Source organism: Melanostigma gelatinosum (genome assembly GCF_949748355.1).
Source record: "Melanostigma gelatinosum genome assembly, chromosome: 16".
Taxonomy (NCBI): Eukaryota; Metazoa; Chordata; class Actinopteri; order Perciformes; family Zoarcidae; genus Melanostigma; species Melanostigma gelatinosum.
In genome coordinates, this window is record NC_136649.1 from 22,970,714 (window position 1) to 22,986,419 (window position 15,706).

The 15,706-nt window shown below is 41.0% G+C and overlaps 1 protein-coding gene across 1 annotated transcript; it reads right to left on the reverse strand.

Annotated features, from left to right (window-relative positions):
- Window positions 1–5,298: 5,298 nt before the first annotated feature.
- LOC306790679 (uncharacterized protein) lies at window positions 5,299–6,887 on the reverse strand. The gene is made up of 2 exons (XM_079287120.1): window positions 6,126–6,887; window positions 5,299–5,977 (listed from the first exon to the last, which is right to left on the reverse strand). The coding sequence occupies exons 1-2, from the start codon at window positions 6,822–6,824 to the stop codon at window positions 5,966–5,968; spliced, it is 711 nt and encodes a 236-aa protein (XP_079143246.1). The 5' UTR covers window positions 6,825–6,887; the 3' UTR covers window positions 5,299–5,965.
- Between the last annotated feature and the right edge of the window lie 8,819 nt (window positions 6,888–15,706).

Sequence of the window (15,706 nt, forward strand, 5' to 3'; positions counted from 1 at the left end):
TAGTATGTCGAAAAAGGTAAAAAAGTCATAGTATAGCATGTCGAAAAAAGTCAAAAAGTCATAGTATAGCATGTCGAAAAAAGTAAAAAAAGTCATAGTATAGCATGTCGAAAAAAGTAAAAAAAAGTCATAGTATAGTATGTCGAAAAAAGTAAAAACAAAGTCATAGTATAGTATGTCGAAAAAGATAAAAAAGTCATAGTATAGCATGTCGAAAAAAGTAAAAAAAAGTCATAGTATAGCATGTCGAAAAAAGTAAAAAAAAGTCATAGTATAGTATGTCGAAAAAGATAAAAAAGTCATAGTATAGCATGTCGAAAAAAGTCTAAAAGTCATAGTATAGTATGTCGAAAAAGATAAAAAAGTCATAGTATAGCATGTCGAAAAAGTCAAAAAGTCATAGTATAGCATGTCGAAAAAAGATAAAAAAGTCATAGTATAGCATGTCGAAAAAGGTAAAAAAGTCATAGTATAGTATGTCGAAAAAGGTAAAAAAGTCATAGTATAGCATGTCGAAAAAGGTAAAAAAGTCATAGTATAGTATGTCGAAAAAGGTAAAAAAGTCATAGTATAGCATGTCGAAAAAAGTCAAAAAGTCATAGTATAGCATGTCGAAAAAAGTAAAAAAAAGTCATAGTATAGCATGTCGAAAAAAGTAAAAAAAAGTCATAGTATAGCATGTCGAAAAAAGTAAAAAAAAGTCATAGTATAGTATGTCGAAAAAAGTAAAAACAAAGTCATAGTATAGTATGTCGAAAAAGATAAAAAAGTCATAGTATAGCATGTCGAAAAAAGTAAAAAAAAGTCATAGTATAGCATGTCGAAAAAAGTAAAAAAAAGTCATAGTATAGTATGTCGAAAAAGATAAAAAAGTCATAGTATAGCATGTCGAAAAAAGTCTAAAAGTCATAGTATAGTATGTCGAAAAAGATAAAAAAGTCATAGTATAGCATGTCGAAAAAGTCAAAAAGTCATAGTATAGCATGTCGAAAAAGGTAAAAAAGTCATAGTATAGTATGTCGAAAAAGGTAAAAAAGTCATAGTATAGCATGTCGAAAAAGGTAAAAAAGTCATAGTATAGTATGTCGAAAAAGGTAAAAAAGTCATAGTATAGCATGTCGAAAAAGGTAAAAAAGTCATAGTATAGCATGTCGAAAAAAGTCAAAAAGTCATAGTATAGTATGTCGAAAAAGGTAAAAAAGTCATAGTATAGTATGTCGAAAAAGGTAAAAAAGTCATAGTATAGTATGTCGAAAAAGATAAAAAAGTCATAGTATAGCATGTCGAAAAAAGTCAAAAAGTCATAGTATAGTATGTCGAAAAAGATAAAAAAGTCATAGTATAGCATGTCGAAAAAGATAAAAAAGTCATAGTATAGCATGTCGAAAAAAGTCAAAAAGTCACCGTATAGCATGTCGAAAAAGGTAAAAAAGTCATAGTATAGCATGTCGAAAAAGGTAAAAAAGTCATAGTATAGCATGTCGAAAAAGGTAAAAAAGTCATAGTATAGCATGTCGAAAAAGGTAAAAAAGTCATAGTATAGCATGTCGGAAAAAGTCAAAAAGTCATAGTATAGTATGTCTAAAAAGGTAAAAAAAGTCATAGTATAGTATGTCCAAAAAGTCATAGTATAGCATGTCGAAAAAGGTAAAAAAGTCATGGTATAGAATGTCGAAAAAGTTAAAAAGTCATAGTATAGCATGTCGAAAAAAGTTAAAAAGTCATAGTATAGCATGTCGAAAAAGGTAAAAAAGTCATAGTATAGAATGTCGAAAAAGTTAAAAAGTCATAGTATAGTATGTCTAAAAAGGTAAAAAAAGTCATAGTATAGCATGTCGAAAAAGGTAAAAAAGTCATAGTATAGAATGTCGAAAAAGTTAAAAAGTCATAGTATAGCATGTCGAAAAAAGTTAAAAAGTCATAGTATAGCATGTCGAAAAAGTTAAAAAGTCATGGTATAGAATGCCGAAAAAGTTAAAAAGTCATAGTATAGCATGTCGAAAAAAGTTAAAAAGTCATAGTATAGCATGTCGAAAAAAGTTAAAAAGTCATAGTATAGCATGTCGAAAAAAGTTAAAAAGTCATAGTATAGCATGTCGAAAAAAGTTAAAAAGTCATAGTATAGCATGTCGAAAAAGGTAAAAAAGTCATAGTATAGAATGTCGAAAAAGTTAAAAAGTCATAGTATAGTATGTCTAAAAAGGTAAAAAAAGTCATAGTATAGCATGTCGAAAAAGGTAAAAAAGTCATAGTATAGAATGTCGAAAAAGTTAAAAAGTCATAGTATAGCATGTCGAAAAAAGTTAAAAAGTCATAGTATAGCATGTCGAAAAAGTTAAAAAGTCATGGTATAGAATGCCGAAAAAGTTAAAAAGTCATAGTATAGCATGTCGAAAAAAGTTAAAAAGTCATAGTATAGCATGTTGAAAAAAGTCAAAAAGTCATAGTATAGCATGTCTAAAAAGGTAAAAAAAGTCATAGTATAGCATGTCGAAAAAGGTAAAAAAGTCATAGTATAGCATGTCGAAAAAGGTAAAAAAGTCATAGTATAGCATGTCGAAAAAGGTAAAAAAGTCATAGTATAGCATGTCGAAAAAGGTAAAAAAGTCATAGTATAGCATGTCGAAAAAGTTAAAAAGTCATAGTATAGCATGTCGAAAAAGTTAAAAAGTCATAGTATAGCATGTCGAAAAAGTTAAAAAGTCATAGTATAGCATGTCGAAAAAGGTAAAAAAGTCATAGTATAGCATGTCGAAAAAGGTAAAAAAAAGTCATAGTATAGCATGTCGAAAAAAGTAAAAAAAAGTCATAGTATAGTATGTCGAAAAAAGTAAAAACAAAGTCATAGTATAGTGTGACAGCCCCCGGGGTGGACAGGGGGTTTCACGACAACACTGACCAATAAACACAACCAGTCGGCCGATAAACGGTTCAAGTGAGGTTTTTACTGAAGGTAGAGAGTGGAAAGAGGTAGGATAGACACTCAATAACACAATGTCCGCTTTCCAGAGGGATGGTCGGTGTCCAATTCCACGGTTCGGTGCACAACGGGTATTCCTCAGACGGTCCAGGGCGCGGGCAGGAGCAGGGTAGTCGTACAGGCAGGGGTCGTGAGCCGGGCGGGTAGTCAGACGTTCCAGGGTGATCCAGGGGTAAGGCAGTCTTCTCCAAGGGTTTCGCTGATTAGGCTACTTCTTCTTCTTCTTCTTCTTCCTCTTCTACTCCTACTCTCTTCTACTCCTACTCTCTCCCGGTTTCCTGTTTCCTGGGCCCTTTTGTAGTCCCCTCCTCCTCCTCTGATAGGGTGTGGTCGCTCCCTCGTCTCTCCTCCTCAGGTGTTGCTTGTTGGGCTGATGGTGGTTTGGCGCTCTTTTCCATTCCCTGACATGGGGGCTCCGCCTCCATGTCAGGCAATATCGTCCCTCTATCACTACCCCTCTGGGGTTGCCCCTCCGGCTGCCACATACCCCCCCCCTTAAATCCGACCTGGGGGGAGGACTGCTCCAGGAACCTAGGGCGTCCCGTCTTGACAGGGCGTCCGCGTTTCCATGAGCGGCCCCGGATCTGTGGACAACAGAGAAAGCATACGGCTGAAGGGATAAAAACCAGCGGGTGACCCTGGCGTTATTGTCTTTCGTTCTGGACATCCATACCAGGGGGGCGTGGTCCGTGACCAGGGTAAAGTGCCGTCCCAGCAGATAGTATTTCAATTCCCCCAGAGCCCATTTGATGGCCAAACATTCCTTCTCGACCGTGGCGTATCTTGTTTCTCTAGGTAATAGTTTTCTGCTTACGTATGTGATTGGGTGCTCCTCTCCATCCCTCAGCTGGGACAGGACGGCACCCACCCCGGTCTCGGAGGCATCCGTCTGTACCACCAACGGTTGGGTAAAGTCCGGGGTCACCAGCACTGGTTCGGAACAAAGTGCTTCCTTCAGCTTCTCGAAGGCGTCCTCGGTCTCTGCCGTCCAGACGATCCGATCTGGCAGCCGGTTTTTGGTTAGGTCCGTCAGGGGCGCTGCAAGGGCAGAGAACTGGGGAACAAAACGTCGGTAGTAGCTAGCTAGCCCAATGAATGCTCGTACCTGTTTCTTTGTGCGGGGGCGGGGCCACTCCCGGATCGCCTCGACTTTCCCTACCTGGGGCTTGACGCAGCCGCGGCCGATGGTGTACCCCAGGTAGTCAGCTTCCCGGAGGCCGAGGCGACATTTCTTGGGGTTGGCTGTCAGCCCCGCCCCTCGCAGAGCTTTCAGGACTGCTTCCAGTCTTTGGAGGTGAGCCCCCCATTCCTCCCCGTGTACGACGATGTCGTCCAGATAGGCTGCCGCGTATTCTCGATGGGGACGAAGTACCTGGTCCATCAGTCTCTGGTACGTGGGGGGGGCTCCGTGGAGACCGAACGGCAGCCTCTTATAGTGGTACAGGCCCATGGGAGTAGTGAAGGCCGTTTTTTCCCTGTCTTCGGGGGCCACTGCCACTTGCCAGTAGCCTTTAGTCAAGTCGAGGGTGGTTATGTATCTGGCCCTCCCGATGCGCTCTATCATTTCGTCCACCCTGGGCATCGGGTAGGCATCAAATTTTGAGATGGCGTTGAGCTGTCTAAAATCATTGCAGAATCTGACTGAGCCATCTGGTTTCGGAACCAACACTATAGGGCTGCACCACTCGCTAGTCGAGGGTTCGATGATGTCTGCCTCCAGCATACTCTGTACCTCTCTCTCTATCGCCCCCCGGCGGGCTTCGGGGATGCGGTACGGCCTTAGTTTTACCTTCTTCCCGGGCTCGGTGATTATCCGGTGTTGCACCAGTGTGGTGTATCCGGGGTCCGGGGAGAACACGTCTCGGAACCGATCCACCATTTCCCGGACGTCCTGCTTCTGCCGGGGGGTCAACTCTTCTCCCACGGGTACCTCGACTGGCTCCGTTTTTCCTGGGGGTGTAGAGAGAGAGAAACAGAGCATGGCATCCCTACTCACCCATTTCTTGAGAAGGTTAACATGATAAATCTTCGTCGGGTGCCTTCGACCTGGTTGCCTGACTCAGTAGTTTACCGGCCCCAATCTTTCCATAACTTCATAAGGTCCCCTCCATCGGGCTAAAAACTTACATTCCGCCGTGGGCACCAGGACCAACACCCGATCCCCTGGGTTAAACACTCGGGGTTGTGTTCCCCGGTTGTACACGCGGGCTTGGGCCGCCTGTGCCTCGGCCATGTGTTCTCGGACTATGGGCCAGAGTGATGCCATCCTCACCCTCATCTCCTCGACGTGGTCCACCATGGTGCGGTAGGGGGAGGGTTGGTGTTCCCAGGCTTCCTTGGCCAGGTCGAGTAGTCCCCGGGGTCGTCGACCGTACAGGAGCTCGAAGGGCGAGAATCCTGTAGACGCCTGGGGCACCTCTCTGATGGAGAACATAAGGAATGGCAGCAGTTGGTCCCAATTCTTACCGTCCTGGTCCATGGTCTTTTTCAGCATTTTTTTCAGTGTCTGGTTGAATCTCTCTACTAGGCCGTCCGTTTGGGGGTGATACACCGACGTCCTCAGTTGTGTCACCTTCAGCATGCCACACAGGTCCTTCATGATCCTAGACATGAACGGGGTCCCTTGGTCGGTGAGAATCTCCTCCGGTATTCCGACCCTGGAAAACAACATCACAAGCTCCCTTGCTATGCCCTTGGTGGCCATGGAGCGTAGGGGGATGGCTTCGGGATACCGGGTGGCGTAATCAACAATAACCAGGATGTACCTGTGTCCCCTGTTGGTCTTGGGTAGTGGCCCCACTAGGTCCATCCCGATCCTGCTGAAGGGGACGGTGATGATCGGCAGGGGCACCAGCGGGTTTCTGTGATGGGGTTGTGGGGCCACTTGTTGACATTCGGGGCAGCTCCGGCAGTAATCTTCTACGGCCTTTTTTATTCCGGGCCAGTGGAACCTGGCCCTCACCCTTTCCAGGGTTTTCTCCACTCCTAGATGGGCACCTAGGAGATGGGAGTGGGCTAACTGTAGGACAGAGGGTATAAAAGGACGTGGCACCAGTAACAACCTGAGGGGGGCCCCGTCCCTCATTACTACCTGGTATAGGAGCCCGTTATATATGGAGAAATGTGTGGGAGGGAGGTCTCTTACCCCGTCCAGTGGTCGTCCGTCTACGGCGGCCACCTGCCGAAGGGCGTTGGCTAGGTTGGGGTCCTCCAACTGGGCCGTCCCAAACCTCCCTGTGAGGGGCCCGGGTAAGATGGGCTCCTCCGGGTCCTGGGGAAACAGCCCGGCCAGCTCCTCTTCGTCGAGGGAGGGGGTATCTGCTTCCTCGGGGATGGGCGGCGCCTCTCCTTCGGGCTCACTGGGGCTGGAGGGTCCGTCGTTCTCGATGGCTGTGGCATAGACGTCATCGGGGTTGGGTTGGGTGGCCTCCACCAACGCCCGGGCCACGGCACTGGCGACTCCTTCCGATAGGGGAGAGGTGGAGATCTCCTCCCCCAGCCCACAGATGGCTTTCTTTTTGTACTTTCGGGGAGGGGTCGTACCTTGTTTCACCACCAGGCTGCGCCAAAGCTCCTGGAACACGGGCAGGTCTCGGCCGACGAGCACCTCTACGGGGAGTCCTTCCACGACTCCTGCAGTGCCGATGTATCTACCCCTCGTCGTGTAGATCTCTAGGGCGGTGGTGGGGTATTCGCGGGTCTCCCCATGGATGCACGTGACCGCTCGGGTGCCTGTTAGGAGCGGGTACTGAGCATACGTGGGTCTCACCAATGTAATGGCGCTCCCGGAGTCCACCATCGCTGAGGCGTCGCGGCCGTTGGCTTTGACAGGGGTGAGGGGCATGTGGTCCTCGTGAGTGGCCCAGCATCCTGTAATCAAGCCGCATGGGCGACTCCCCTCACTGGCCGTGGGCATGGGTGCGTCCTGGCGGTGAGGGCATTCCCAGGCGATGTGCCCGATCTCGCCGCAGTTGTAGCACCTCCTCTCTTCCTGTCCAAACGCCGGCCGACGTCGGGGAAAGCCTGGGGGGAAGGAGGGAGACACATATTTATTTTCCTCAGTTTTAATTTTTTCTTTGCGGGTGGGCCCCTCTAATTTCTGGTTTCTTCCCCCACGCACTAAAGCTTGTGCTGCTTGGTAACCCTCCATCATTTCCACCAGGTCCTCGAGGTTGCGGGGGTTTCTCTGGCCTGCCAATTTTTTTGCCTCATACGGGAGTGATCTGATGTATTTGTCCATGACCACGCGATCGGTGGGCGACACCTCTGTTGGCTCTGCGTGTAGCCAGGCCGTCGTAATCCTTTTGATCTCATGCATCTGGGCTCGCGGAGAAAGTGAGGCGTCATATGACCATTCATGAAATCGTTGGGCCTTTAAGAACAGCGTGACCCCGCATCGCTGTAACGCTTCCGCTTTCAAAACCAGGAAGTCAACTTTTCCCGCGCGCTCTAAGTCCTGATACGTTACTTGCGTTTCATGGATCAAAAAGGGGGCTATTAACTCTGCCCAGTGATCTTCTGGCCATTTTTCGCGGAGTGCCGTTGTCTGGAATATTTGAAAAAAAACTTCAACATCGTCAGCTGCCGTTTGTTTGAGAATGAAGCGCGCTGGATTGGCTTTCTCCACGGTATGTTGCTCCTGTTGGTTTTGTAACATGCCCTTGATTTCGCTTTGCATGGCATCCGCGCGTTCTGTTTGCAATTCCATATATTTCTCCATTTGTATTTGCTGTTGGTATTGTTGTTGCTGCTGGGATTGGAGGAGTTGCATTTGTAATTGCATGGCTTGTTCGTGGCGCTTTTGGGTTTCTTGGTTGCTAGCGATTAGCCCCGCTAGCAGCTCTTGAAATGGCACCGGGGTGGCCATGCTTACTGGGTCGGTTGGTCTATCGGTCAGCGTTGCCAGAACCGGGTTGTTCCCACATTCTCCACCATGTTGTGACAGCCCCCGGGGTGGACAGGGGGTTTCACGACAACACTGACCAATAAACACAACCAGTCGGCCGATAAACGGTTCAAGTGAGGTTTTTACTGAAGGTAGAGAGTGGAAAGAGGTAGGATAGACACTCAATAACACAATGTCCGCTTTCCAGAGGGATGGTCGGTGTCCAATTCCACGGTTCGGTGCACAACGGGTATTCCTCAGACGGTCCAGGGCGCGGGCAGGAGCAGGGTAGTCGTACAGGCAGGGGTCGTGAGCCGGGCGGGTAGTCAGACGTTCCAGGGTGATCCAGGGGTAAGGCAGTCTTCTCCAAGGGTTTCGCTGATTAGGCTACTTCTTCTTCTTCTTCTTCTTCCTCTTCTACTCCTACTCTCTTCTACTCCTACTCTCTCCCGGTTTCCTGTTTCCTGGGCCCTTTTGTAGTCCCCTCCTCCTCCTCTGATAGGGTGTGGTCGCTCCCTCGTCTCTCCCCCTCAGGTGTTGCTTGTTGGGCTGATGGTGGTTTGGCGCTCTTTTCCATTCCCTGACATGGGGGCTCCGCCTCCATGTCAGGCAATATCGTCCCTCTATCACTACCCCTCTGGGGTTGCCCCTCCGGCTGCCACAATAGCATGTCGAAAAAGGTAAAAAAGTCACAGTATAGCATGTCGAAAAAGGTAAAAAAGTCATAGTATAGTATGTCGAAAAAGATAAAAAAGTCATAGTATAGCATGTCGAAAAAGATAAAAAAGTCATAGTATAGCATGTCGAAAAAAGTCAAAAAGTCATAGTATAGCATGTCGAAAAAGGTAAAAAAGTCATAGTATAGTATGTCGAAAAAAGTCAAAAAGTCATAGTATAGCATGTCGAAAAAAGTAAAAAAAAGTCAGAGTATATCATGTCGAAAAAGGTAAAAAAGTCATAGTATAGCATGTCGAAAAAAGTCAAAAAGTCATAGTATAGCATGTCGAAAAAGGTAAAAAAGTCATAGTATAGCATGTCGAAAAAAGATAAAAAAGTCATAGTATAGCATGTCGAAAAAGTCAAAAAGTCATAGTATAGCATGTCGAAAAAGGTAAAAAAGTCATAGTATAGCATGTCGAAAAAGTCAAAAAGTCATAGTATAGCATGTCGAAAAAAGTAAAAAAAAGTCATAGTATAGCATGTCGAAAAAAGTAAAAAAAAGTCATAGTATAGCATGTCGAAAAAAGTAAAAAAAAGTCATAGTATAGTATGTCGAAAAAGATAAAAAAGTCATAGTATAGCATGTCGAAAAAAGTCTAAAAGTCATAGTATAGTATGTCGAAAAAGATAAAAAAGTCATAGTATAGCATGTCGAAAAAGTCAAAAAGTCATAGTATAGCATGTCGAAAAAAGATAAAAAAGTCATAGTATAGTATGTCGAAAAAGGTAAAAAAGTCATAGTATAGCATGTCGAAAAAGGTAAAAAAGTCATAGTATAGTATGTCGAAAAAGGTAAAAAAGTCATAGTATAGTATGTCGAAAAAAGTAAAAACAAAGTCATAGTATAGTATGTCGAAAAAGATAAAAAAGTCATAGTATAGCATGTCGAAAAAAGTAAAAAAAAGTCATAGTATAGCATGTCGAAAAAAGTCAAAAAGTCATAGTATAGCATGTCGAAAAAAGTAAAAAAAAGTCATAGTATAGCATGTCGAAAAAAGTAAAAAAAAGTCATAGTATAGCATGTCGAAAAAAGTAAAAAAAAGTCATAGTATAGTATGTCGAAAAAAGTAAAAACAAAGTCATAGTATAGTATGTCGAAAAAGATAAAAAAGTCATAGTATAGCATGTCGAAAAAAGTAAAAAAAAGTCATAGTATAGCATGTCGAAAAAAGTAAAAAAAAGTCATAGTATAGTATGTCGAAAAAGATAAAAAAGTCATAGTATAGCATGTCGAAAAAAGTCTAAAAGTCATAGTATAGTATGTCGAAAAAGATAAAAAAGTCATAGTATAGCATGTCGAAAAAGTCAAAAAGTCATAGTATAGCATGTCGAAAAAAGATAAAAAAGTCATAGTATAGTATGTCGAAAAAGGTAAAAAAGTCATAGTATAGCATGTCGAAAAAGGTAAAAAAGTCATAGTATAGTATGTCGAAAAAGGTAAAAAAAGTCATAGTATAGCATGTCGAAAAAAGTCAAAAAGTCATAGTATAGCATGTCGAAAAAAGTAAAAAAAAGTCATAGTATAGCATGTCGAAAAAAGTAAAAAAAAGTCATAGTATAGTATGTCGAAAAAAGTAAAAACAAAGTCATAGTATAGTATGTCGAAAAAGGTAAAAAAGTCATAGTATAGCATGTCGAAAAAGGTAAAAAAGTCATAGTATAGTATGTCGAAAAAAGTCTAAAAGTCATAGTATAGTATGTCGAAAAAGATAAAAAAGTCATAGTATAGCATGTCGAAAAAGTCAAAAAGTCATAGTATAGCATGTCGAAAAAAGATAAAAAAGTCATAGTATAGTATGTCGAAAAAGATAAAAAAGTCATAGTATAGCATGTCGAAAAAAGATAAAAAAGTAATAGTATAGTATGTCGAAAAAGATAAAAAAGTCATAGTATAGTATGTCGAAAAAGATAAAAAAGTCATAGTATAGCATGTCGAAAAAGTCAAAAAGTCATAGTATAGCATGTCGAAAAAAGATAAAAAAGTCATAGTATAGCATGTCGAAAAAGGTAAAAAAGTCATAGTATAGTATGTCGAAAAAAGTCTAAAAGTCATAGTATAGTATGTCGAAAAAGATAAAAAAGTCATAGTATAGCATGTCGAAAAAGTCAAAAAGTCATAGTATAGCATGTCGAAAAAGGTAAAAAAGTCATAGTATAGTATGTCGAAAAAAGTCTAAAAGTCATAGTATAGTATGTCGAAAAAGATAAAAAAGTCATAGTATAGCATGTCGAAAAAGTCAAAAAGTCATAGTATAGCATGTCGAAAAAAGATAAAAAAGTCATAGTATAGCATGTCGAAAAAGGTAAAAAAGTCATAGTATAGTATGTCGAAAAAAGTCTAAAAGTCATAGTATAGTATGTCGAAAAAGATAAAGTCATAGTATAGCATGTCGAAAAAGTCAAAAAGTCATAGTATAGCATGTCGAAAAAAGATAAAAAAGTCATAGTATAGCATGTCGAAAAAGGTAAAAAAGTCATAGTATAGCATGTCGAAAAAAGATAAAAAAGTCATAGTATAGCATGTCGAAAAAAGTCAAAAAGTCATAGTATAGTATGTCGAAAAAGATAAAAAAGTCATAGTATAGCATGTCGAAAAAAGTCAAAAAGTCATAGTATAGCATTACGAAAAAGGTAAAAAAGTCATAGTATAGCATGTCGAAAAAAGTAAAAAAAAGTCAGAGTATAGCATGTCGAAAAAGGTAAAAAAGTCATAGTATAACATGTCGAAAAAGGTAAAAAAGTCATAGTATAGCATGTCGAAAAAGGTAAAAAAGTCATAGTATAGCATGTCGAAAAAAGATAAAAAAGTCATAGTATAGCATGTCGAAAAAAGTCAAAAAGTCATAGTATAGCATTACGAAAAAGGTAAAAAAGTCATAGTATAGTATGTCGAAAAAATTCAAAAAGTCATAGTATAGCATGTCGAAAAAAGTAAAAAAAAGTCAGAGTATAGCATGTCGAAAAAGGTAAAAAAGTCATAGTATAGCATGTCGAAAAAAGATAAAAAAGTCATAGTATAGCATGTCGAAAAAGGTAAAAAAGTCATAGTATAGCATGTCGAAAAAGATAAAAAAGTCATAGTATAGCATGTCGAAAAAGTCAAAAAGTCATAGTATAGTATGTCGAAAAAGTCAAAAAGTCATAGTATAGTATGTCGAAAAAGTCAAAAAGTCATAGTATAGTATGTCGAAAAAGTCAAAAAGTCATAGTATAGCATGTTGAAAAAGTCAAAAAGTCATAGTATAGCATGTTGAAAAAGTCAAAAAGTCATAGTATAGCATGTCGAAAAAGTCAAAAAGTCATAGTATAGCATGTTGAAAAAGTCAAAAAGTCATAGTATAGCATGTTGAAAAAGTCAAAAAGTCATAGTATAGCATGTCGAAAAAATTCAAAAAGTCATAGTATAGCATGTCGAAAAAAGTAAAAAAAAGTCAGAGTATAGCATGTCGAAAAAGGTAAAAAAGTCATAGTATAGCATGTCGAAAAAAGATAAAAAAGTCATAGTATAGCATGTCGAAAAAGGTAAAAAAGTCATAGTATAGCATGTCGAAAAAGATAAAAAAGTCATAGTATAGCATGTCGAAAAAGATAAAAAAGTCATAGTATAGCATGTCGAAAAAGTCAAAAAGTCATAGTATAGTATGTCGAAAAAGTCAAAAAGTCATAGTATAGCATGTTGAAAAAGTCAAAAAGTCATAGTATAGCATGTCGAAAAAGTCAAAAAGTCATAGTATATATAGCATGTCGAAAAAAGTAAAAAAAAGTCAGAGTATAGCATGTCGAAAAAGGTAAAAAAGTCATAGTATAGCATGTCGAAAAAAGTAAAAAAAAGTCATAGTATAGCATGTCGAAAGAAGTCAAAAAGTCATAGTATAGCATGTCGAAAAAGGTAAAAAAGTCATAGTATAGCATGTCGAAAAAGGTAAAAAAGTCATAGTATAGCATGTCGAAAAAGATAAAAAAGTCATAGTATAGCATGTCGAAAAAAGATAAAAAAGTCATAGTATAGCATGTCGAAAAAGATAAAAAAGTCATAGTATAGCATGTCGAAAAAGATAAAAAAGTCATAGTATAGCATGTCGAAAAAGTCAAAAAGTCATAGTATAGCATGTCGAAAAAGTCAAAAAGCCATAGTATAGCATGTCGAAAAAAGATAAAAAAGTCATAGTATAGCATGTCGAAAAAAGATAAAAAAGTCATAGTATAGCATGTCGAAAAAAGTAAAAAAAAGTCATAGTATAGCATGTCGAAAGAAGTCAAAAAGTCATAGTATAGTATGTCGAAAAAGATAAAAAAGTCATAGTATAGCATGTCGAAAAAGATAAAAAGTCACAGTATAGCATGTCGAAAAAAGTCATAGTATAGCATGTCAAAAAAAGTCAGTTTCATACGACAAAAAAGTCAGTCTGTCGAAAATAGTCAATTAAAAGTCAAAGTACAGCATGCCTTTCTGCAGACTTTGCCCAAGGGAATTTTCCACAATTCATAGCAATGTGACGTCAAACACACGGTTAACAGTGGAGGCATGGAGACGTAAACAAAAAGGACGGCTGCGTGTTCAGAGTGGCAGCTGTGAGCTAACCAGTGAGATAGAATATGCAGTAAAAGGCTTAGTGAACAAACAAAAAAAATGGAGAAGCTCAAACGCAGAGGGAGTGACTTCATAGGCCCCTTTCACAGCAGCCATCTTGGAATATGGCTGCATGGTAAACACAGGTGTGATTAATAACGGCCCTGTTCCATGTCGGTGGTGCAGGGCCCCGGTATCGTTGATGCAGGGCCCCGGTATCGTTGATGCAGGGCCCCGGTATCGTTGATGCAGGGCCCCGGTATCGTCGGTGCAGGGCCCCGGTATCGTCGGTGCAGGGCCCCGGTATCGTCGGTGCAGGGCCCCGGTATCGTCGGTGCAGGGCCCCGGTATCGTCGGTGCAGGGCCCCGGTATCGTCGGTGCAGGGCCCCGGTATAGTCGGTGCAGGGCCCCGGTATCGTCGGTGCAGGGCCCCGGTATCGTCGGTGCAGGGCCCCGGTATCGTCGATGCAGGGCCCCGGTATCGTCGATGCAGGGCCCCGGTATCGTTGATGCAGGGCCCCGGTATCGTTGATGCAGGGCCCCGGTATCGTTGATGCAGGGCCCCGGTATCGTTGATGCTGGCTCACTGGATTGGCTGAGACACAGTAAATAGAACGGAACCATAATTATCACACCTGTGTTTACCTTGCTGAGAAAGGGGCCTACACTCAGACATGACTCCACTGCATCAGAGCAAATAGCCGTTTGCTGCTATATTTAAATACCTCGACTATCAAATTTTAGCACCGTTAAAATATCTCAAAGTCATTTTTTTTAAAGGCTTCAACGCTGAAGTTAAGGCAGCTTTGATATAAAGTGATATGAAAGTAGTTTAACGAGAGGTAATTATAAACACATCTCATGTTTGTTCACTTTTTATTGCACGATTCAACAGATGTGAGATCCTGCAGACAAGTTTTTCAGCACTGCATCAAGAAAACAAAAAACAAAAACATACATCAGAGAAACTGATATTTACAATAGATGCATGACTTTTACCACTTATACATTATGTACATATTAGTCTCTGGTTTTTACTATGACAGTAGTTACAGAATGAAACCCCTACTCACACACGTAACACTTCAGCTCTACAGGGAATTACAGTGCTTACAAAAATAACTGGCTGGACTACATTCACTCAACACAAGTCACGGTTAGGATGCGTACAAAGTCAAAAACACTCGTACGAGACTCGCTGCACATCTGGACATGTCCCATTCACACGCCCTGCCAAAAATGAAGAAAAAACACAAACACACACACAACAAATGAAAAGGTGCAGATACATAAACGGCCTCCCGGCGACGTCTGTACAACTCAAATTTAGGTTTTTGGAGACGTTTTAGAGGAAGAAAGAAAAAGCATGTTTATATAGTGGCTTCAAAATAAGATGGCTGCCTGTTTGGAGCGATTCAGATTCTAAGATGAAAACAGTCCAGATGTGTTTTTATGAATGTCAGATCTTAAATTGAACATTAAGCGACCCCAAAAGAGACTCACTGATGACAACTTCAATATGAAATGTGAGTCAATGATCAGGGAGAGCTTTCTCTGAACAGACATGCATCTGAAACGGGTTCAAAGCTCCTACTACGGTGGCCTTTTGAGGACAAATGACTTAGTTTCTAGATCCAGTCGGATGGACTTTGGGATAATCTCGTTAAAAAAAAAAATGTGCTGATTGTTTCTCAGTTGTTCTTTTGACTTGGCTGATGCTAATGGTATTCATCAAAAACGGGTAATTATGGACAAAACAAGCAGCATAAGCGTGACACGTTGAGTGCAGCTGGAGCTCACAGATCACCGCGTGGTTCAAGTTAAAGTCGGACTGAAGTGTTCCACTGTACTCCGGGTTTCTGGACCCTCTTCATGATTAAAGTACAAATAACACAGATGTGCTGCGAGCCCGAGTTAAAGTAGTGAACAACAAGCAGGATGCAGCGAGAGTGTGAAAGACGTCTTTTTAAACTTCAGCATGATTTTATCAAACAACAAAAAGCCGGTTGACGCGGAGACCTTCAAAATGTGAATCATCTGTTAATCTTTGTCCCTCAGATTTCAGAAACTTCAGTGGAAAAATAAACTTTAAAAAAAGGGCGAGAACTCAAAACTCAACTTAAAAAAACGTTCCACGCATTCCTTCATGTGTCTGGTTCAGCACGAGCACCAGAGACCTCCCAGTAGTGTTCTCATATCTCAGTTTAAGATACTTTGTTAACCCCTCGCTCTCTGCACAGGCAGCCTGATAAACTGTGTTCAGCATCCTGATACCAAACTAAACAAGAGAAATCATTTAAATCTAAACAGTAAAACTGAGCTAAAAGAAAAACAGGTTATAAAATAGCAAACAAATGTCTACAGTTAAATGTAACCTATGGCTACACAACAGAAGAGGCCATAGTGTTCTGATATTAAATCTGATATATATATATATATATATATATATATATATATATATATATATATATATATATATATATATATATATATATATATATATATCTATCTATCATTTGGCAACCTGTTTGATGTCTCACACTAGTCCAG